Source organism: Silurus meridionalis, chromosome 4, assembly GCF_014805685.1.
Source record: "Silurus meridionalis isolate SWU-2019-XX chromosome 4, ASM1480568v1, whole genome shotgun sequence".
Lineage (NCBI taxonomy): Eukaryota > Metazoa > Chordata > Actinopteri > Siluriformes > Siluridae > Silurus > Silurus meridionalis.
Window position 1 is genome coordinate 36,414,149 of NC_060887.1, and position 25,107 is coordinate 36,439,255.

The 25,107-nt window shown below is 37.9% G+C and overlaps 1 protein-coding gene across 1 annotated transcript in view; it reads left to right on the forward strand.

Annotated features, from left to right (window-relative positions):
• The window catches only part of trpc1 (transient receptor potential cation channel, subfamily C, member 1), a 43,402-nt gene that overhangs the window by 11,640 nt on the left and 6,655 nt on the right, over positions 1 to 25,107 (forward strand). The window contains exons 4-9 of the mRNA XM_046848515.1: positions 4,201 to 4,403; positions 5,981 to 6,112; positions 7,777 to 7,972; positions 8,651 to 8,987; positions 14,327 to 14,466; positions 18,392 to 18,538. Coding sequence (XP_046704471.1) covers positions 4,201 to 4,403; positions 5,981 to 6,112; positions 7,777 to 7,972; positions 8,651 to 8,987; positions 14,327 to 14,466; positions 18,392 to 18,538 — 1,155 coding nt within the window. The remainder of the gene's footprint in view (positions 1 to 4,200; positions 4,404 to 5,980; positions 6,113 to 7,776; positions 7,973 to 8,650; positions 8,988 to 14,326; positions 14,467 to 18,391; positions 18,539 to 25,107) is intronic.

Below are 25,107 nucleotides of genomic sequence, written 5' to 3' on the forward strand. Positions count from 1 at the left end.
TCTTAACCGCTAATCTACCCCTTACCATCTGATCTAAAATGTATATACACGTGTATAAAATGTGGATTAGCCTTGCTGGAGCACGTGTATAAAATGTGGATTAACCATGCTGGAGCATGTGTATAAGATGTTGATTAGCTATGCTGGAGGCACGTGTATAAGATGTGTATTACCCATGCACGTGTATAAGATGTGTATTAGCCATGCTGGAGGCACCTGTATAAGATGTGTATTAGCCATGCTGGAGCACGTGTATAAAATGTGGATTAGCCATGCTGGAGGCACGTGTATAAGATGTGTATTAGCCATGCTGGAGGCACGTGTATAAGATGTTGATTAGCCATGCTGGAGGCACGTGTATAAGATGTGTATTAGCCATGCACGTGTATAAGATGTGTATTAGCCATGCTGGATGCACGTGTATAAGATGTGTATTAGCCATGCTGGAGGCACGTGTATAAGATGTTGATTAGCTATGCTGGAGGCACGTGTATAAGATGTTGATTAGCCATGTACGTGTATAAGATGTGTATTAGTCATGCTGGAGGCACGTGTATAAGATGTTGATTAGCTATGCTGGAGGCACGTGTATAAGATGTTGATTAGCTATGCTGGAGGCACGTGTATAAGATGTTGATTAGCCTTGCACGTGTATAAGATGTGTATTAGCCATGCTGGAGGCACGTGTATAAGATGTTGAATAGCTATGCTGGAGGCACGTGTATAAGATGTGTATTAGCCATGCTGGAGGCACGTGTATAAGATGTGTATTAGCCATGCTGGAGGCTCGTGTATAAGATGTGTATTAGCCATGCTGGAGCATGTGTATAAGATGTGTATTAGCCATGCTGGAGGCACGTGTATAAGATGTGTATTAGCCATGCTGGAGGCTCGTGTATAAGATGTTGATTAGCCATGCTGGAGGCGTGTATAAGATGTGTATTAGCCATGCTGGAGGCTCGTGTATAAGATGTTGATTAGCCATGCTGGAGGCACGTGTATAAGATGTGTATTAGCCATGCTGGAGGCTCGTGTATAAGATGTTGATTAGCCATGCTGGAGCACGTGTATAAGATGTGTATTAGCCATGCTGGAGGCTCGTGTATAAGATGTTGATTAGCCATGCTGGAGGCACGTGTATAAGATGTGTATTAGCCATGCTGGATGCACGTGTATAAGATGTTGATTAGCCATGCTGGAGGCACGTGTATAAGATGTATATTAGCCATGCTGGAGGCACGTGTATAAGATGTATATTAGCCATGCTGGAGGCACGTGTATAAGATGTGTATTAGCCATGCTGGAGCACGTGTATAAGATGTTGATTAGCCATGCTGGAGGCACGTGTATAAGATGTGTATTAGCCATGCTGGAGGCACGTGTATAAGATGTTGATTAGCCATGCTGGAGGCACGTGTATAAGATGTGTATTAGCCATGCACGTGTATAAGATGTGTATTAGCCATGCTGGATGCACGTGTATAAGATGTGTATTAGCCATGCTGGAGGCACGTGTATAAGATGTTGATTAGCTATGCTGGAGGCACGTGTATAAGATGTTGATTAGCCATGTACGTGTATAAGATGTGTATTAGTCATGCTGGAGGCACGTGTATAAGATGTTGATTAGCTATGCTGGAGGCACGTGTATAAGATGTTGATTAGCTATGCTGGAGGCACGTGTATAAGATGTTGATTAGCCTTGCACGTGTATAAGATGTGTATTAGCCATGCTGGAGGCACGTGTATAAGATGTTGAATAGCTATGCTGGAGGCACGTGTATAAGATGTGTATTAGCCATGCTGGAGGCACGTGTATAAGATGTGTATTAGCCATGCTGGAGGCTCGTGTATAAGATGTGTATTAGCCATGCTGGAGCATGTGTATAAGATGTGTATTAGCCATGCTGGAGGCACGTGTATAAGATGTGTATTAGCCATGCTGGAGGCTCGTGTATAAGATGTTGATTAGCCATGCTGGAGGCACGTGTATAAGATGTGTATTAGCCATGCTGGAGGCTCGTGTATAAGATGTGTGATTAGCCATGCTGGAGGCACGTGTATAAGATGTGTATTAGCCATGCTGAGGCTCGTGTATAAGATGTGTATTAGCCATGCTGGAGGCTGTGTATAAGATGTTGATTAGCCATGCTGGAGGCACGTGTATAAGATGTGTATTAGCCATGCTGGATGCACGTGTATAAGATGTTGATTAGCCATGCTGGAGGCACGTGTATAAGATGTATATTAGCCATGCTGGAGGCACGTGTATAAGATGTATATTAGCCATGCTGGAGGCACGTGTATAAGATGTGTATTAGCCATGCTGGAGGCACGTGTATAAGATGTTGATTAGCCATGCTGGAGGCACGTGTATAAGATGTGTATTAGCCATGCTGGAGCACGTGTATAAGATGTTGATTAGCCATGCTGGAGGCACGTGTATAAGATGTGTATTAGCCATGCTGGAGGCACGTGTATAAGATGTATATTAGCCATGCTGGAGGCTCGTGTATAAGATGTTGTTTAGCCATGCTGGAGGCACGTGTATAAGATGTGTATTAGCCATGCTGGAGCACGTGTATAAGATGTATATTAGCCATGCTGGAGGCACGTGTATAAGATGTGTATTAGCCATGCTGGAGGCACGTATAAGATGTGTATTAGCCATGCTGGAGGCTCGTGTATAAGATGTTGTTTAGCCATGCTGGAGGCACGTGTATAAGATGTTGATTAGCTATGCTGGAGGCACGTGTATAAGATGTTGATTAGCCATGCTGGAGGCTCGTGTATAAGATGTTGATTAGCTATGCTGGAGGCACGTGTATAAGATGTTGATTAGCTATGCTGGAGGCACGTGTATAAGATGTTGATTAGCCATGCTGGAGGCTCGTGTATAAGGTGCCCTATAATAAACAGCTAATATATTGTGTTTTAAGCACCTTATATTAGCTGTTGTGGATTGGTATCTTTTTCAATCTATATTTGTAGTATTGTCTGGCTGCAGTGAATCCTGACATCAAAAATCAGTGCTAAAGTAAAATGATGGGGTGAGTCGTGATTTGACGCATCAAACAGGGGTCTATGAAATTGGAGCCCATTGAGACTGCACAGCTTGTGAACCGCATATTTCCAAAAGCATATAATGGTCAGGCATTACCAGGACATGTCCACAAAAGTGGCTGGAGCGTTAGTATTACACAGTGTCAAAAAGAGAATGTTTCAGCAGTTTTAATAAAAATCACCTGGAAATTATACTAAATATACCTAGGTGAGAGAAGCAAGAAAGCACATAGATATATATTACAAAAGCTTACAGAGTGCAGCTGCGAGGACGGCGCTCTAGTAGATGTAGATGTAGCAGATTCTTTACACTTTATATAGCAAGTATATTCAATGAAACTTAGATTTCCATAAAGGTTAAAATTTTCCTCTTATCATGTTGACAGTATGTCTATGTTTAAACAAGATCAGTGCATTCCTTTAGATTAGTTCAAATAGAGAATAGGTATTAAAATAGTTATTACAGGAGCTCAGTCAGTAGGATCCCTGGTGGTCTAGTGGTCTCACCGCTCTCACTCAGCCATTAGGGTTGCACAAGCCTTAGTGCCGGTCCCAAGCCCAGATAAATGGGGAGGGTTGCGATTGGAAGGGCATCCAGCGTAAAAACATGTGCCAAATCAAACATGCGGATGGTCCGCTGTGGCGACCCCTAATGGGAGAATCCGAAAGAAAGTTTATTACAGGAGCTCAGTCAAAAAATGAGAATCATTAAACAAGTCTAAAATCCACCAAACAAAAAGGCAATCAGCAAACATGATAAACTAAAGAAAAGCAGTAGCTCAGTTAAGGTTCTGGGTTACTATTAAAAACTATTAAATACTATTCAAATTTATTTCAAGGTTGAATAAGTGCCATGTTTGTTTGTATAATGATGTTTACTGTGCCACCCCAGAGTAACTGCTGGTTTTCGCATGGCGACCCCTATGAAAAATGTCTGGCTCTGCCACAGAGAACAAGTGGTTGTATGTTTGTAGGATTTATTCATTCAATCAGATTAACCGAATAGATTAAGATTGGAATAAATTAGATTTAAGAAAACAATATGATAAAGGCTACAGCAAGGTATCTGAAATAGTTTCAAATCTTGACCAAAGCATATCTATGTATCTTGATCTGAATTCACTGGTTGCTTTACAGAAACTGATGCAGCGGATTCAGAACCCGGAATATTCCACCACCATGGACGTGGCTCCTGTCATCCTGGCTGCTCACAGGAACAACTACGAGATTCTGACCATGCTCCTGAAGCAGGATATCTCGCTTCCCAGACCTCACGCTGTGGGCTGCGAGTGTATGCTCTGCAACGCCAAGAACAAGAAGGACAGCCTGCGTCACTCCAGGCACCGTGCAACTCTCTTCATTATTCATCCTTTATGTGCTTATGTGTTGTGTCTCACTGAGTCACTAATACAACTAGAAATGCAGTATAATCTAGTAATAAAATATTTTTGAAGCCGTTGTTGTGACCTGAACAGAATAAAAAAAAAAAATGTACAGTAGAAATGAAGTGTACAGAAGTATTTATACCTCATATTAGTCTATTTTACAGTACTTTACTGCATTAGAAAGTGTGAGAGAAAGAAAGAAAGAAAGAAAGAAAGAAAGAATGAAAGAAAGAAAGAAAGAAAGAAAGAAAGAAAGAAAGAAAGAAAGAAAGAAAGAAAGAAAGAAAGATAGAAAGAAGTGATATCATAAATTGTGTTAAATACTGAAGTGAAAAAGCATAAACCCATAGCTCTGGTGAGAGTATGTGTGGAGTAATGGTTCTCTCACTGTTCTCTCTCATGCTGGTGATGTAGATTAGCCCTGCTGGAGGCATAAAAGGTGTGAACTTTTCATGCTGGAGACACATGTATAAGATATAGACTAGTTATGTTTGTGATGCATAAGATGCAGACAAATGGAAAAGCATCATTAGCATGTGCGTTTTTATTAAGCGTCTATTGGATACCTCTTATTGTTAATTATTATCGTAAGTTGACTGATAAGAGTTAAAACGCTATGGACACACAACTATAGAAAACATTCACGGACCACGGAACTGTAACCATTATGTTATGCATCCGTTAAGTTTGTTTAAAAGGGAAACTGGTACTTTCACTCAAATTGAAATGTAAAAAAAAAGGTTTTACTTACGAGGTGGTATAATAAAAGCTTCGAGACTAATGCTGTTAACTGGTGCTATTCTGACCACGATTTTATCACGAACAGCACGTGAAAGAGCAAACGTGAAATTCTGGGCAAATCTGCCACTGAGGGTTTGACTTACGGCGATGCTGCAACGAGTCGTTCGAGGTGTTTTGAGTGGCACGCGTGCTTTCAAGAGCGGAAGAACATCACGACCAGTGGTCAGGAAGACCTTCAACAAGCTCAACTCCATAAATTATCGAAACCATTCTACAACTTGTGCGTGCTGATCCTCGGAAATAATCCACAGGATCTCACTTCTGCACCCACCCTACTTGCCAGATTTGACTCCTAAGGACTTCGCCCTCTTCCCGAAGATGAGGATTTGCCATTGCAGAGATTCAGCCCAAATCTCAAAAGGTGCTTGACACTCTTTGAAAAGAAGACTTCCAGGACACATTCCAGAAGTGGCAGGAATGCTGAGAGTGCTGTATTGCTGTACAAGGGGACTATTTTGAAGGTGACAGCATGTAAACTGATTAACGAAGTACTTTCTTGTGAACAGAGTTAGTCTCGAAACTTATTTTTTTACCATCACATATACTCAACTACAGGAATCATGTACTGAATCCACCAGTGACCTCCTGACATACCTCTATCTCCCCCTTTGATTTTTAGATTCTGATTTGCTTCAACCTCATTTCCAATTGTGAATCATCTGTAAAGACTAGTAGAATTAGTTTGGTCAGTGAGCCTGAAGGTCTATAATTTCTCTCTGTGTCTTCTGCAGGTTTCGGCTGGACATTTATCGCTGCCTAGCGAGTCCATCACTTATCATGCTGACAGAGGAAGACCCTATTCTCCGAGCATTTGAGCTCAGCGCTGACCTTAAGGAGCTCAGCTTGGTTGAGGTGGAGTTCAGGTACTGAGAGTGAATGAGTCAGACATGGCAAGAATACCAGTTTTATCTTCCTAAGCCTGACAAAACTGACCAGGCCCATGCCATAATAATCAATAACTGAACGGTGTAATGCTGTTGCTTTTTTCCAATAAAAGTATTTTCAATAACAATAGCATTTTATGGCATTTAAAAGATGCCTTGAAAAAGAGGCCTTGTTTAGGGCCAACAATGGTAGGTTGGTGGTGCTGAGATTTAAACTAATGACCTTCTTATCAAAAATCCAAAGTCTTAACCACTGAGCTGCGATTTCCCAATGAGTTATATTGTGTCTTATACCGGACAAATTTGCTGGTTTTAATGATTTATTATATAAATATATACCCCCCTGTCCTCTGCACATGTCTCTTTTAAACCAACTACCTGCATGTCTTCCCTCACTAAATTCATAAAACTCCTCCTTGGTCTTCCTCTTTTCCTCCTTCCTGGTGGCTCCATCCTCAGCATTCTTCTCCTGCTTCATATGCCCCATGTTCCTCCTCTGCACATGTCCAAACTATCTCAATTACACCTCCCTCACCTTGTCTACAAAACATTTACATGTGCTGTCCTTCTAATAAACTCATTTCTAATCCTGTTCATCGTCGTCCCTCCCGATAAAAATCTCAGCATCTTCAGCTCTGCTACCTCCAGCTCCACCTCCTGTCTTTTACTCAGTGCCACTGTCTCTAAACCATACAACATCTCAGGTCTCACCACAGTCCTATAAACTTTCCCTTTCACTCTCACAGATACCCTACTATCACAAATCACTCCTGCTATCACTCTTCTCCACCCACTCCACCCTGCCTGCACTCTTTTCTTCACTTCTCTAACACACTCTCCATTACTTTACACTGTTGACCCCAGGTATTTAAACTCATCCAAAAAAAAGACACTCAGACACAGCAGGGTGTAAATAGGCCAATTATATAAAGTGCTAACACACAACAGGTAATAACAGTCAGATAGCAAGGCAACAACAGATCCTAGGACAAGACAGAAAACAGGACCAAAGCAAAAACAAATGCATGGAATCTGATGCCATGGGAACCCAGGAAGAAAGAAATAAAGACTCACTAAAAGGACACAAAAAAAACGCTCAACATTTTTCAAACACAAGAGACACAAACAGGCAGAGAGAGAAATAGAGAAAGAAAATTAACTATGTGTTGTAGTTATATATGGAATAATCATCATATCAGTTAACTCTTTATCACATTCTCCATCGTACGCCATCCTGACGAATAACTGATTATCTTCATGCATGATTCTGAGACCAGGTCAGTATCTCTACACTGTTAAAGAGTAGAAAAAATCAGACCGTTAGATCTTCAGCCTTACTAAGACACTGAGGTAATTGCAGGTCGGTTCCTATTACAATGATGGATAGCGGGTAGCATAATTCATTGGTGCTGAGGCAATGTTTTTCATTTTAAATGGCATGTCATAGTTATTTTATCCTGAAAGCTACAGAGTCTGCCGCCAGCCAGCCTCCACATAGCATGTATTGAAAAAAAAACTTCTCAATATACTGCACTGCTGAAACCAAAAGTCCAAAATGCATGCTAGTTACAACCAGTATGATTAGTCAAACCAGCACTAAGCAGCATTTCATACAATTTACCTGACTTTTGTTTGGGCCACAGGACTGATTATGAAGAACTAGCCAAGCAGTGCAAGATGTTTGCCAAGGACCTGTTAGCCCAGGCACGGAACTCCCGCGAGCTCGAAGTCATCCTGAACCACACAAGCAACGAGGATCACGTGAATAAAAGAGGATTACTAGAGGAGCGCATGAACCTCAGTCGACTCAAACTCGCCATCAAATACAACCAGAAAGAGGTAAGAGGACCCGGGAGATAGTTGCTATATAATGCCAACAATGCTTATTCTAATTACTGCTATTGCCCAATCCTAGCTTGCTTCATGGTAGTTGAGTTGTGCAGTCAGTCTCATTGTCATAAACTTTAAAAGGGGCGATTAGTAACCCTCTGCTGCCTATTATGGGAATTGCAATTGTACTGTAATAAAAATTCTTCCCAACTTCGCCTTAAGGCACACTGACCACAGTTGGAAAGTGGGCCACTTTGCATAGCACTTTTCTGGGTACTGATCTTTCTGATATTTCTGGGCCAGAAAAAGGTAAACAGAAGTCTAAAAAAAAAGCATTACAAATTACATTTTATAGCATTTCTGGAAGCATATGGTTATTACAGATCTTAATTTTCTTAGAAAATTGAAGGAAATAAGAGTGTATAATATTGAATATCATATTTAAGGCAAAAATACATTTTTACAATATATTGTTTTAATTGTTTTTCCTGTTAGAATTTTTCCCCCATGTTTTATTGTAAGTTTATTGTAAATTGTTTTATTATTTTGACTGTCTGATGTGACCTCATGACCTCCAGGTCCAAAGGACACAGTCATACAGTCTTAACCACTGAGCTTCCACTTCCCAGGAGAATCATATTTACGTATACATATTTTGTACGTCTTTGCCGTTTTGCTTTATTCCAGTTCGTGGCACAGTCTAACTGTCAACAGTTCCTGAACACAGTGTGGTTCGGTGAGATGGCGAGTTACCGGCGTAAGCACACGGGGTTGAAGCTGCTGACGGTTCTGAGCGTAACTTTGCTCTGGCCTCTACTCTCAGTGTGCTACCTGCTTGGGCCACGCTCACGTGTCGGCCACATCATCCACACGCCCTTTGTCAAGTTCATCATCCACAGCGCTTCTTACCTTACCTTTCTCCTACTGCTTAACCTCTACTCACTGGTCTACAACGAAGACAAGAAGAACACCATGGGCCCAGCACTGGAGTTTATCGACTACCTGCTCATTCTCTGGATCATAGGTAAGTGCTGTATCGGTGCTATCATACCCATTGTGACTTACCTGGAGACTTTGGGCTACATCACCATGTCAGACTGTATTGTTTACGTTTTTAAAAAATCTGTTGGCCAGATGGCTGTATAATTATTTTGTGATGGAACAAATGATGGAAGTTCAGAAACCTCTCAACTTTATAAGACATTTACGAAACGATCCAATCTAATGGCAGCAGCTCAATGAATAACATAAGTGATAGTTTGTGTACTTCAGATGCTTTGGAGCCCCTGGAATTTGTCTCAGAATTATATACAGAATGGTGTGAAAAACAAAAAGCACCTGGTTCTAGAGACTTCTTGTTGCTAAGAGAAATCAGAAGAGAATGGTTTTAGCTACCAGGAAGAAGAACTACTTAAATAAGCACTCTTTACAAACGTGATGAGCTGAAAAGCATCTCAGAAGACTTGGTCCTGATGGCAAATAGCCAGTTATTTTTGGGGTGGTGGTAGCTCAGTGGTTAAGGCTCTGGGTCACTAATCGGAAAATCATGTTATTGCCAGGCTGCCACTTTTGGGGGGTTCGAGCCAGGCCCTTAGCCTTAAGCGTAACTTACTGTGCTCCAGGGGCACTGTATCATGGCTGTCTGTGTGCACTGACCCCAGCTTCCTAACATCACTGGGATATGTGAAGAGATATCCTCCTGGTGGTGGGATAGATTATCTAGAGAATGTTTAACTGGACAAACAAGGTGAGTAAGGAATATAGGAATAATATTATTTTATTTATTTATTTATTTGTTTGTTTGTTTATTTATTTATCTACAATTTGGGTACATTACATTTGGATTTTTTTTTTATTATTGTTAAGATTTGTATAGCAAATTAAGTTTATGATTAGAGAGATATGAGATATATGTGATAAATATGAGGTAGATGTGATAAATGTTATATACTGTATATGAGGTAAATGTGATAAATATGTAATAAATATGAGGTAGATTTGATAAATATGAGATATATGTGATAAATATGAGATACCTATGAGATATATGTGATAAATATGAGGTAGATGTGATAAATGTTATATACTTTATATGAGGTAAATGTGATAAATATGTGATAAATATGAGGTAGATGTGATAAATATGAGGTGATGTGGTAAATATGAGATACCTATGAGGTAGATGTGATAAATATGTAATAAATATGGGGTAGATGTGATAAATGTGATAAATATAAGGTAGATGTGATAATTATGTGATAAATATGGGGTAGATGTGATAAATATGAGGTAGATGTGATAAATATGAGATACCTATGAGGTAGATGTGATAAATATGTAATAAATATGGGGTAGATGTGATAAATGTGATAAATATAAGGTAGATGTGATAATTATGTGATAAATATGGGGTAGATGTGATAAATATGTGATAAATATGGGGTAGATGTGATAAATATGTGATAAATATGGGGTAGATGTGATAATTATGTGATAAATATGGGGTAGATGTGATAAATATGTGATAAATATGGGGTAGATCTGATACATGTGATAAATATGAGGTAGATGTGATAAATATGTGATATATATTAGGTAGATGTGATGAATATAAGGTAGATGTAGATGTGATAAATATGAGATAGATGTGATAAATATGAGATAGATGTGATAAATATGAGGTAGATGTGATAAATATGTGATAACTTTGAGGTAGATGTAGATGTGATAAATATGAGATAGATGTGATAAATATGAGATAGATGTGATCACTATGAGGTAGATGTAATAAATATGTGATAACTATGAGGTAGATGTGATAAATATGAGGTAGATGTGATAAATATGTGATAACTTTGAGGTACATGTGACTGACTGAGTGCGAGTGTGTGTTACTGTCCATTGAGTGACCATTAATGTCCATAGTGCTCAGTTAAGGAGGTGGGAGCAGGGTTATGTTGTGGGAGGGGTGAGAGGGAGCCTTCACAATGGCAGAGGCTCTGCATATGCAGCCTGTGATTTTAGAGCTTTTTCAGCTGTAATGTGGAAGTAAGTATGCATATCTGAAGTTCACTTTTAGCTCAATAACTAATGTCCTTCATACTTACATAAAAATATGTTTCCAAGATTGTCTCAGTTTAGGGCTAAGCTGGTACACAATTTAGAACGTTTGTATTGAAGTATACTGCAGGAAAGGATCCACAAGATGGAGGAAGATCACTGCACTTGTGATGTGTGTGTGTGTGTGTGTGTGTGTGTGTGTGTGTGTGTGTGTGTGTGTGTGTGTCGCTGTAAATATACATGTATGGTTGCAGCTGTGTGGGAACACACTGGGAGGTCTTCATGTTGTGAATGCAGATCCACTGTGCTTTTTTTTGCCTTAGTGTAATTTATTTAGAGCTTACAGACAGACGCTCATATTGTGTGGGATGGAAAGTGTGTGTGTGTGTGTGCGTGTGTTTTTGTGTTGACTCCAGTAAATTTTATTTAATTAAGATGAACACCGTAGAGATGCTAGATGGCATTTTGGAATCTTTTTCCATATGTACACACACACACACACACACACACACACACACACACACACACAGTGTAACCATATACAAAGGACAGAGGAAAGCATTTTTCAAACATTTCAGATACTTTTCATAAAACACATCACAATACAAATTTTATTTGTAATATATATACACACACATACACACATACATACGTGTATTATTAACGGCCAATTAATGCAGTGAGCATTTCTGTTTGACCATTTTTATTAAAAATATAAATAAATATTAAATATTAAATATATATTATATTAAAAAAAATATTATATAAAATTAAAACCTTCAACGCAACACACATTTCTTTACTCAGATATATATTTAAAAAAAAACTCCTACATTTTTAATCACTAAATACCGATGTGCCAAGTCTTTATCATAGCAAAACATAGCAAAAGTTTTTTTTGGTGTCCTGATGATAAGATAAGATAAGATAAGATAAGATAAGATAAGATAAGATAAGATAAGATAAGATATACCCTTATTCGTCCCACAGTGGGGAAATTTCTTTGTTACAGCAGCAAAGGGAAAAAAAATACAAATAAATGCAAATATATAAAAAGAATAGACACATACTATAATATATAGTATATACAATGTATAAATACAAATAAGGAAAAAAGTACGTATTGCAGGTAGTATTGCATATATTGATTGATATAATTTAAAACACCATAATTACTTCAAAACATAATTACTTGAAAAAGTATTAATTTAAGATACATTTAAAATTTAATCGAGTGACAGCATTAAAATATATGATTCGCCCCTATTACGATGCAGTGTGATCCGCTTGCAAATCCATTCAACACAATGCAATTCAATGCAACAAGATATAATGGTAAAAATATGATGCTTAATATGGCACACAAAGTTTTATTTCTTTGGTTCAGACCATAAGCAAATCATCAGTTTACTTAAGTGTTATCTGACTTCTAACACATGGTCCTTTCACATAGGGGTCTTTGTAGCAGCAGTGGTGCCCAGAGAATGCTATCTATCACACCTTTAAAGAAACTAAAAGGTCAGACAGAGGTGAAATTAAGGGCTGATTTAGGAGACAATGTCAGATTATTAATTTGCTGTAATTTTGCTGAAGTTTGCTGTATGTTGCATAACTCAAGACATTTAAACCTATATTTAATGAATCTGTCAAATGAAGTGGCACAAATTTTAAATCTAAATTTTTCTAAATCTAAATAAATCTAAATAACAATAACACCAGACAGCATTCATTATACAGTGGTTCCATCATTGATGAAGTTATCAACTGTTTACTGTTGGAGACTTGAGTGCAAAACTGTTCGTGTTAAACTGTTCATTTAAAAGTAATCACAATTCCGTTTGCATTCGAATGTCCGAAGTCAAATTTGCATTTCCGATGCCTTGCACTGAAAACTGTTAATCAAGTGTCGGGGGTGGGACTGTATTATTGGGCGTGTTTGTATGGGAAGAGACGACACGCTCAGTCGACGGCCAAAAGGGGAAGTGTCAGAAATAAACAATGGAGGTAGTCAGTGAAATTGTAGAGGGCATTATGATGCTCATGCAGCAAGTTGGTGACAGTTCAGTTTTTAGTTCACGGCATCAAAGCGTACAAGGGTTTGGAAATTTTAATGCAAAAGGAATTGCGATTCCATTCGAGTTTTGACAGGAGAGAAAGTGAAAAAGCAAACTTGGTAATTAATATTTCTCTTTAAATATCACTTGGTCATAACTTGTAAGACATGGGAAATACAGTTGCAAACAGAACTTGGTTTCACACATAACACGCAAACTGTAATGCAACATTTGCGATTGCGTTTGGATTATGTCACAATTTGTGCGTCCACGTATGGAAAATGCAATTTGAAATTCCTTTTGAATATTGTCTGGAATATCCTTCTCTTAAGACAATTTCCATTGTTAAAGACATGGAGTTGAATTGAATAGTAAAAACCTTTGGGATGAATGTGATCACCGACTGCACCCCAGGCCTCCTCATCTCCTCACCTACATCAGTACCTGCCTTTACTAAAGACCTTGTGACTGAATGAGCGCAAATCTCCACAAGCACACTCCAAAATCTAGTGAAACATCTTCCCAGAAGAGTGGAGTTTCTTATAACAGAAAACAGGGACTAAATGTGGAATAGGAAGACCAAAAGTACATACCAATATTATGATCAGGTGTTGACCAACATTTTGTACATTTGCATAGTAAAACTGCAGAAATGAGTACAGTGATTTCTAATGAAGTCGGTGGTGAGTGTATCAGGGGTTTAGAATAAGTGCATTAATAGAAGTGCACTAATAGACATTTATGTGATTTATGGATTCAAATACATGCAAGTGTGTACTGTATCCTAATGGGGAAAAACTAGGTCTACGGATGGATGGATGCATAGATGGATGCTTAGATGGATGGATGGATATCATGATATCAATCTAAATTGCCATCCTCCCAACTCACATTAAAATATGTTTAAGTTACAATTGTAATTAATTTTTCGGACAACAGAGGGCTCTTTAAATACCAGATGGCTTTGTGGCTTCAGCTTTATTTGGTTGCTACATCTTTTATGATCTTTTATATGTGTTGGTGTATGTAGGCACACTTTTGTGTAATTGGGGTCGTTTAAATGAAACTCTTAAACATTTCAAATATACATTTTACCAAAATTAGCAAGGATCAATGGGCAAAAAAACCTCTTTAAAGGAATGTGAGGAATTCTTTATATCTTAGTCTTTAAAGCTGTAGGGGTGAGTGTGTGTACTGATGGATTTATCTCTCTCTCTCTCTCTCTCTCTCTCTCTCTCTCTCTCTGCAGGAATGGTGTGGTCAGATGTGAAGCGTTTGTGGTACGAAGGCCTAGAGGACTTCCTGGAAGAGTCGAGGAACCATCTAAGTTTTGTGATGAATTCTCTGTACCTGGCCACCTTCGCACTGAAAATAGTGGCTCACAGCAAGGTTAGATATTAAAGTAGACAATCATCCTTAAAAAACAAACATTAACAATGGAGAAAAAATACTAATACTGACCGCTTGTGCATGTAATTCAAACCTGCCGGCTCTTTTAGATCTTTACACACTGTACTGAGGGATCTCCAAATACCTCTGTATAAAAACGTCTGATTCGTATCACAGATGGTACTTTGGTTGGATGTAAACGTGAGCCGAATAAATGCGATGAGAAAAATGAGGATATGATTTATAGTGAAAAAATATGGACCAAAATTTTGCATTTTGCACAGAAATGTGAAACAGATTTCCAAACTTTTGACAGGCACTGTATGAAACCTCATGTCAAAATGTTTTTTCCTCTGCTTGCTCTCTCTGACATATGGAATGTTGAATAATTGATTATGTTCAGTGTGAGAGTGCCTGCTGTGGGCAAAACCTTAAATCCTCAGTATATTACTCACAACCCTCTGAACTGCAGCTCTGGCTTGTTAATCTGCTGGCGTTTTCCTGCTCTATATCACTTGGTACTATGGACATTGTCTCAAAGCAGCTTTATTATATTATATTATATATATATATATATATATATATATATATATATATTATATATTATATACAGGGAGTGCAGAATTATTAGGCAAATGAGTATTTTGACCACATCATCCTCGTTATGCATGTTGTCTTACTCCAAGCTGTATAGGCTGGAAAGCCTACTACCAATTAAGCATATTAGGTGATGTGCATCTCTGTAATGAGAAGGGTGTGGTCTAATGACATCAACACCCTATATCAGGTGTGCATAATTATTAGGCAACTTCCTTTCCTTTGGCAAAATGGGTCAAAAGAAGGACTTGACAGGCTCAGAAAAGTCAAAAATAGTGAGATATATTGCAGAGGATGCAGCAGTCTTAAAATAGCCAAGCTTCTGAAGCGTGATCATCGAACAATCAAGCGTTTCATTCAAAATAGTCAACAGGGTCGCAAGAAGCGTGTGGAAAACCAAGGCGCAAAATAACTGCCCGTGAACTGAGAAAAGTCAAGCGTGCAGCTGCCAAGATGCCACTTGCCACCAGTTTGGCCATATTTCAGAGCTGCAACATCACTGAGTGCCCAAAAGCACAAGGTGTGCAATACTCAGAGACATGGCCAAGGTAAGAAAGGCAGAAAGTCGACCACCACTGAACAAGACACACAAGCTGAAACGTCAAGACTGGGCCAAGAAATATCTCAAGACTGATTTTCTAAGGTTTTATGGACTGATGAAATGAGAGTGAGTCTTGATGGGCCAGATGGATGGGCCCGTGGCTGGATTGGTAAAGGGCAGAGAGCTCCAGTCCGACTCAGACGCCAGCAAGGTGGAGGTGGAGTACTGGTTTGGGCTGGTATCATCAAAGATGAGCTTGTGGGGCCTTTTCGGGTTGAGGATGGAGTCAAGCTGAACTCCCAGTCCTACTGCCAGTTTCTGGAAGACACCTTCTTCAAGCAGTGGTACAGGAAGAAGTCTGCATCCTTCAAGAAAAACATGATTTTCATGCAGGACAATGCTCCATCACACACGTCCAAGTACTCCACAGCGTGGCTGGCAAGAAAGGGTATAAAAGAAGAAAATCTAATGATATGGCCTCCTTGTTCACCTGATCTGAACCCCATTGAGAACCTGTGGTCCATCATCAAATGTGCGATTTACAAGGAGGAAAACAGTACACCTCTCTGAACAGTGTCTGGGAGGCTGTGGTTGCTGCTGCACGCAATGTTGATGGTGAACAGATCAAAACACTGACAGAATCCATGGATGGCAGGCTTTTGAGTGTCCTTGCAAAGAAAGGTGGCTATATTGGTCACTGATTTGTTTTGTTTGGTTTTGAATGTCAGAAATGTATATTTGTGAATGTTGAGATGTTATATTGGTTTCACTGGTAAAATAAATAATTGAAATGGGTATGAATTTGTTTTTGTTGTTGCCTAATAATTATGCACAGTAATAGTCACCTGCACACACAGATATCCCCCTAAAATAGCTAAAACTAAAAACTACTTCCAAAAATATTCAGCTTTGATATTAATGAGTTTTTTGTGTTCATTGAGAACATGGTTGTTGTTCAAATTAAATCCTCAAATAAAATTAATCCTCAAAAATACAACTTGCCTAATAATTCTGCACTCCCTGTATATATATATATAGTAACAGTACATCCTAAAGTGTTTCAATTGGATTACATCAGCAATTTGTCACCGGTTACAATCTTCTTTTTAGTAAAAAATAGTCAGCTATTATATAGCGCACCTGGAGCACAGAGGGTTAAGGGCCTTTCTCAAGGGCCCAAGAGTGACACCTTGGCAATACTGGGGCAATACTGACCTTTCAAATAGCAACCAAGAGCCTTAACCACTGAGCTACCACTTCCCCTAAAAGTCAGTAAGAGATGTGTCCTGACTTTTATAAGCAATCAGACTTATTATGGTCAAAAATACTGCACATTTTCAGCTCATGGACAATGAATTGATAATAAAACACTGGGGTCGCAGGTTTGACATGGCGAAGTGGTAGTTCAGTGCTTAAGGTTATGGGTTACTGATTGAAGCATTGGGGGTTCAAGCCCTTGTATCCCCAATCTGCCACTTTTGGGGCTCTTGAGCAATGCTCTTAAAACCTCTGTGCTCGAGTGGTACTGTACATGTCTGCCCCCAGCTTTCTAACATCAGTCAGATATGCAAAGAAAGAGTTTCTTTATGCTGTAAGGATCATGTGACTGGTAATCGCCTCACCATGTTGTACAGCTGACATGCTTTTATCCTCTCATGCATTACAGAATTTAGAGCTTTCAGATACTGGACACACTTTATATTTTCTGCCAGTAAAGTCTGGAAAATGTGGTCCCTTTCTTGACATAGACAGCCACAGACATCAGTGACAAGTCTAAGTATTGGCTTGGTCAGAAAGTTACATTTGGGATTTGATCTATATTGTTTGGAATTTCCCAGCAGATTTGAAAATGCACATTAATGTAAACTGAGTCTAGAAAAAGCAAAACTGGAACTGACTATAGAAATTACAGTACAGTTAGACCCCGACCTACGACCACTCGACTTACGACATTTCGGAGATACGACAGTCACCTCTGACGAAAAAAAAATATATATATATTTTATTCACTTTATTTGTATGTAAAAAAATAATTCTATGTGTTTACAGTGCCTCTTTATGTCTGCGTCGGAGTAGTCACTCTTCGTGACTTATGACCTGATGGACTTACGACCATTTTTTCGGTCTCTATCTACGTCGTAAGTTGGGGTCTACCTGTACTTAGATTCGGTATCTTTTGCAATGAAAGTAGCTCCCTCTATTGACAGGAGTTAAGAGTTTGCATGGGCAAACACAACTCACTTTTTCGCAATAACACCAATCAGCTTGATGTGCCTTCTCAAAAAGTTCACTTATTATTAGTAAGTGTACATGTATTTTATGTGGTGTATCAAATGTAGAAGTCTTTCTCTGTACAAGTTAAATAGAAATGATAACGCATTATAGCGAATGTGATGTGTGTTCATTTGCATTGAGGTCAACAACATTACCATTGTTTTTTTTTTGTTTTTTTTTTTTGTTTTTACCTTTGAAACATATATAGAAAGGATTATTTGTGACATTTTTTTTTTAGCTCATATTTTTCCGAAAGTGTAGCTTGCCTCCTTTTTCCTCACCAGGAGAATGGTCCATGCTATAAATCTGATCAGGAATTTTACGGTTCACAGGAAAAAATGTGGCACTCAAGTTTATAGTAACACCTTTCACTTCTTTTCAGCTCGTTCAAGGCTTGAGGCACACATCCATTAGACGTCACAATCTTGCTGTTAAACATGCCTTAGACACAATAGGTGATTATTCGATGTGTATGTTTCTAACAAGTGTGTGTTTGTCTACGTGTTGATCCAGTTTGAGAACGGACACACTGACCGAAAAGACTGGGACGCCTCTCACCCCATCCTGGTGGCCGAAGGACTTTTCGCCTTCGCCAACGTCCTGAGCTACTTGCGTCTGTTCTTCATGTACACCACCAGCTCTATCCTCGGCCCTCTACAGGTAAACAACAGAAGTGTTCTTTTTATGCCTATCTCATCACCAACACATTTAGAACTGGTCTAACCTCCTCTCTATCTACTTCATCTCCAGTTATACATGCAACGTGTCCTTCACGTACACATACACAAATCAATGATGCAATTTGAATCTCGAAATAAATAAGTCATGATTTTTGTTGTTGTTGTTGTTGTTGTTTTTTTATGTAATGACCGCTGATCTCTGTGCTTTTATTAATTCATTTTGCTTAAAGTGTACAATCAGGAATATTCGGAATAATATAAAAATAAACCAAAAAAAATTGAATGCAATATTGAATATGAAGATATATATATATATATATATATATATATATATATATATATATATATATATATATATATATATATATATAGACAGGTCTGGTGAGAAAATGTGAAGAAGTCAATACACTACTGGAGTATTGCGTGAAAAAGTATTGGCACCCGTGACTGTATTTGGTCACTCTAGCCTTACATTATTTATTAAAGATGGCATGCTGGTGTTTGTTGTAAACGTGAAACTGGTTGATTGTTAATGATAAGGTGTGGATCAGCGTTTAAGGGTTTTACATTTATGGCAGAAAATATGGCGATGTGTGGATCGGAAATCCAACATCGTAATCACTGAACTACCACTTCCTAAGCCCAGGTGTTTGGATTGCTGTTTAGAAGGTGATGAATCTGAAGCAATGGTAGTGAAAAGCTGTCTTAACTTTGGAGCAGTAGTTCAGCACCAGTTTTTTCCCTATCTACCATCACCCTACTGAACTCCACACTACACCGCTAGGACTCTGATGGTTCACTGATACTTTACTGATTCTACTGCAGCAATCATCATGCAGTTCTGCTCAACCTGGTTCATTCGATATCATTCTGGACAATTATTTATTTATATATTATTTTTATTATGATTGTTCTATGCAATCATTAAATTCAATTATCTTATATATAATACTTTATATATTCTAGATTATCATCATATCTATGTATCATCTGTATATACACTGTGTATAACTTATGTACAGTTGTACATACAATGTTCCTATTCCATATTGTACATTTTCATATCCCACATTATCTACTAAATATAGTGCTTTACACACATACTAATATGACTTGTATATACTGCTGCACATTTCTACACTACCTAGAGCCTTTATATTTATTTGTTGTATTTACTATCTATCTATCTATCTATCTATCTATCTATCTATCTATCTATCTATCTATCTATCTATCTATCTATGAATGAATGAATGAATGAATGAATGAATTAAAACAGTAGTAGAGCAAAGCTGTCTTAACCCTCAACTGTTGCATCAGAGATTCTTGTATCCCGGCCTATTTAAATATCTTATATCATGTATATCCTGGCCAAATAAGCACATGTAAAAGTACACTTTTGCAAATGCTATGAGGAACCCAGTCTCGTTATCTTATCATGTATATCCTACAAATATCCAAATACATGTGGGCCCCAGTAGTAAATCCTGTGTATGAGAAACAGTGTCCAGCCTTCATTGTATTTCCTCTGAAAAAAAGCTATAAAGTATTTTACAGGGTCACGTGAACAGTATGAGGTTATCTGCTCTCGGGAGCCCTTTTAGAATGTCATTGTAACAAAATGCTCTCAAGCTGCAATGAGAAATCTTTAACAGATGTGTTTCAAGTGACAGTAAATTAGGCCAGAAGTTATATACAGAGCTGCAGAAAGATTAACAACAACAGAGCATCTCTGTTAGGATTTAGCTCCATCTATTTCACTTAAAAAAAGGCAAAGATACATTTCCATGTAAAAGCTCAGTATTTCATTGGAAATGAAGCAATATACAGTGTAGAGTGTGTGGTCAGATGGTCTGTAGATTAGATCGTTAACAGAGAAAGCTATGTTTCTAGTTCCTGTTATACTTAGCTGTTTAATGGCTCAACAAAAAAAATCTAAATTGAGCATCACAATATCTAATCTCGATGTTCAATATTGTATTCTTATGGGTCAGAAGGTTTCGGTTCATTTTCTTTGTTACTGTACACAAATTGTTTTCATAGTAACTTAGGTAGGGGCTCAGCTGTAAGTTTATAGAAGAAGCTGGCAATGAAGATAAATGTTTTGTAGCCTCTATAATGTAAATGACGAAGGAATTTCTAAGACATTTTAAAGCATTAAATGTAACTTTAAATGGATAACAATATACAACAGTGTGATTTTAAATAGAAATAAAAAAATGGGAATCGTCAGATATTTTTACACAGGGTCTCAACTTTATTTTTGTAATTGTAATACATACTGTATGGTGGAGAAGTCAGGTGTGCCAATACTTTTGCCCATACCTGTCGAAAATGTTAAAGGTTTTGATTATTAGCTAAAAATGTAAACGATCAAAAAGAACCTCTTTTACAAGAAATATGAATTTACCGGTGTATGGTTATAATCAAAAATAGAAAAATGTAAGAAAAAGAGAGAAAGATTTGTAAAAGTTCAAAAGTTTTCTCCCAAAAATACTTTACACCAAAGATTTTATTCAAGTAACAATAGTTTCTATGTTATGGAAGCTGACAGAGTCGACTCTTATTAATGAGCCGAATCAAATTATTTGTCTGAATGCAAAAAATCTGAATTATTGTAAAAGTAATATGTAAAGTGGCCTGAGTGTTTGAGCCTACGTTCAATTTATCATTGCAAAATAATTAGTACTTGGTGTTCAGCATCTGGCCCAGATGTGCTTTGTGGGGTTTTTGAGTGGTTTAAGAAGAATAAAGGACTTTATGGTATTATGATGATGATGATGATGATGATGATGATGATGATAAACATTTGACCACTTATATGGCAACTAACAAGTTTTAATGAATCCATCATCAATCAACCCACATTCCCTACCTGATGTTTGACGAATAAAAGGGAAGAAAAGAGAAATTACTTGGTAGGGGGAAAAAAACACAAATCTATTCAATAATGTAAATTTAATAGATTATATCCAAATATATTCGATCAGATAATTCATCTGGTTCTTACTTAAATTTTTATTTGTTTATTTGTATAATGTAATTTTATGTATTTCTATTTTAAAAACAACAGATTTTGATTCAGATCTGATTTTTGTTTGTCAGAAAGGCACGAAATAAATGGTGCAATTATTGCCAATTTGACACAAACTCCAAAAGTTGAACTGAACAAAATCCAAGATGGCCGCCATCATCCGCTATTAAGTGACAGTGAAGGTTCATGGTTTTCAGATGGCTGTACATCCTGCTGTGTAAAAATCTTTAAGTCTGGACAAGGTTCTGAGTATGATATTAACATAAATATAGATGTTTGCTAGTTGTTATCTTTGTAGCTCTGTTGTACTTCAGATTCCAGACATGTTTTTCTTTATAGACAAAACATTTTAGTGGAACTTTATTGTCATGTTTAATATTTAGAAGAACTTCCCCTTGCTGCAGCCACTATTTTGACTCCCTGTATCTGCTTTATTTATCCTTTAGCACACAGTAGGTGTCAAAAAAAAGGCACCTCGAATCATTAAAAATTAAACCAAAATAATAGGATACTTACCATTTACAGACGTCAAGTGATTCAGAGGTACGCTATTAGCATTTAGACACCACACAGACATGATCTTGCATGTATTCCGCTTGTATTTAAATGCCAGCTAGTGATCTTTCTGCATGGAAATCGACGCTAGCTCACATATAATTATTACACTCCATCAAAGTAGCAAAGCAGAAGAAAAAGCTTGTCTTCTTTTTCGCTTCTCTGGTTTTGATTATGTAATGCCAACAGGATTTGCCTGATAACCAGATGGATTCTAAAGAATTCTCTCTTTCCGTCTTTTCTGTCAAAATCAATTCTCTCATTTCCTTCAGTCTCGTCGTTGTCTGCCGGTTTTGTGTCGGATCTTCGTCAGTTTTTTCAAGCTTGCTCACAAAACAGCACGTAGTCCTATGGCTATTCTTATTCATGCGGATTTGTTGCATAAAGCAAATCTTTCTATGTTGCACTTTTCAGGCTTCCCTAATAGCAGCAATGCAACAGCTATAATAAATACACATTATGAGAAATACTGTATATCCATGTTTTTTTGCTGCTGTGATTTTTGGATGCTGTTTGACTTTAAAACAGTGGCTGAACTGTGTGTTGAGTGATGCCCTGTTATTCTAGCTCAAATCATTATTTTGAGTGCTCGAATACCTTTTCCATGGTTTCCTCTGTTCTGGGAGAGGAGCTCATGCCGTGACATCACTGCCTGGCATGACAGCATGGAAATGTGCTCGAAAATATGGAAGGTATTTCTCTCTCACACACACACACACACACACACACACAGACTCTGTTTGTCTCTCTTCTTGCTCTTGTTCAGTGAGACTTTATACATCCAGACATTTAGTACACTGACTTATGTGTTTCAGTAATTTGTGCACAAAGCCAACTTTATGAAGATGTGCTTTACATGGCCTTTGGGATGAATGTGAACACTGACTGCACCCCAGACCTCCTCACCTCACCTACATCACTACCTGACTTTACTAACACTTTGAATGAGCACAAATCTCCATAAGCACACTCCAAAATCTAGTGGAACATCTTCCCAGAAGAGTGGATGGACTTATAAGAGCAAATGGTGACTAAAAGTGGAATAGGATGTTCAAAAACCTGACTATAAGATTTATATGTGATTATTAGGTCTGTTATTTAAACACATTTTCGAGTCTATAAATAAGAAAAAACACACAAAACAAGAGAATAGACTAATGAATTAAGATTGCAGAAAAATATTTAAACTAAAAAATAAGCAGGTATTAAATAGACTAAAATTAAAATGAAATGGGAAAAATGGAGACCACACAAAAGCACACAGGAAGCTTGAGAGGAAAGAAATGCGTTCAGGTTACAAAAAAAATCTACATGATAAATAAAACATTTATTAAGGGATGTATTTTTTTACACAATGCTGAACTTCTCATGATGTGCAAGACAAATCCTGCTGGGTGGCAATATCAAAAAATAATCAGCTTTGCCTCATGGTGTTTTTCCTTCTGCTTCATCTGTTTGTGTTATTAATGCTGGGCAGCTTTGCTGAGGATTATCTATAAATCCAGTATTTATGCAGTATCTGGTGTCTGAACCAAACCCCACTGGGTGTTGACTCAGCAGCCTTCCAGACATTCTGTTGCGCCATGTTTCCATCCACCCAACGGTCTGACTACAATACTGTTAAAATAATTCCAGAAATTTTGAATCATTACTGTGTAAGATGTTCTCATTGTTTTCTTTTCCTCTGGAGGGAGAGTGGAGGATTGGATGTTTGTATAGATGGATTCGTTTTGTTGTTACTGAGCTGTTCTGAACCCTGAACACTCAGCCATCTGGATATTATCCTATGCCACATCTAGAAACATTGATATTAAATCAGTCTGGTAGAGCAACCATATTAGCTATGGGGAATTGCCCTTTGCTTGACTTCACCATGATTGTAGAATAACTCATACAAATTGAGAGAAAAAAAAACAACAGTTTATTTGTGAATCTTCCTGAATCTTCCAAACTGTCCTCCACTTGCTCTCTATGCCTCAGTGTAATCAAATTTAGGACTTTATAAGAAAACTAGTTCTTCTTGTTGGTATGTAGACTATGTATACTGTGTGTATGTGTATATATATATATATAAATTATTTGATCCCCCGCTGAAGGTAGCTTTGAGGATGGATTTGGACTGTAGTTAATGTCAACAGTCTGCTATATTGACTCAGGACTACTGTACCCCGCAACATCGTATATCTGTGATAAATGGACATTTGGTGCAACCCAGTTGAGGACGAGGTTACCTCTTAAGTTTGGTTCCTCTCAAGGTTTCTTTCTGGTGCCATCTCAGGGAGTTTTTCCTTGCCACAGTCCCCATCAGGGACAAACTTACACTTATAAAGAACATCTTGTTCATTTTTATCACCACATTATCTGTGTAAAGCTGCGTTGAGACAATGTTCATTGTTAAAAGTGCTATACAAATAAAAATTTATTGATTTTGTATGTTTGCCCACTAACAAAGAAATGATCAGTCTATAGTTTTAATAGTAGGTTTATTTGAACAGTGAGAGGCAGAATTACAACAATAAAAATCCAGAAAAATGCATTTTGATGAGTGAAATAAGTATTTGATCCCCTTTCAATCAACAAGATTTCTGGATCCCAGGTGTCGATACAGGTAACGAGCTGAGATTAGGAGCACTCTCTGAAAGGGATCAATCAATCACATTTCAAACTCTCCACCATGGCCAAGACCAAGGATGTTAGGGACAAGATTTTAGACTATCCCAAAGCTGGAATGGGCTCAAAACACCATCGTCAAGCAGCTTGGTGAGAAGGTGACAACATTTGGTGTGATTATTTGTTTCTTCCTTGGAGCACTTTTGATAGATTCTGACCACTGCAGACCAGGAACATCCCACAAGAGCTGCAGTTTGGGAGATGCTCTGACTCAGACGTCTAGACATCAAAATTTGTCAAACTCAAAATCAAATCCTTACGTTTGCCCATTTTTCCTGCTTCTAACATTA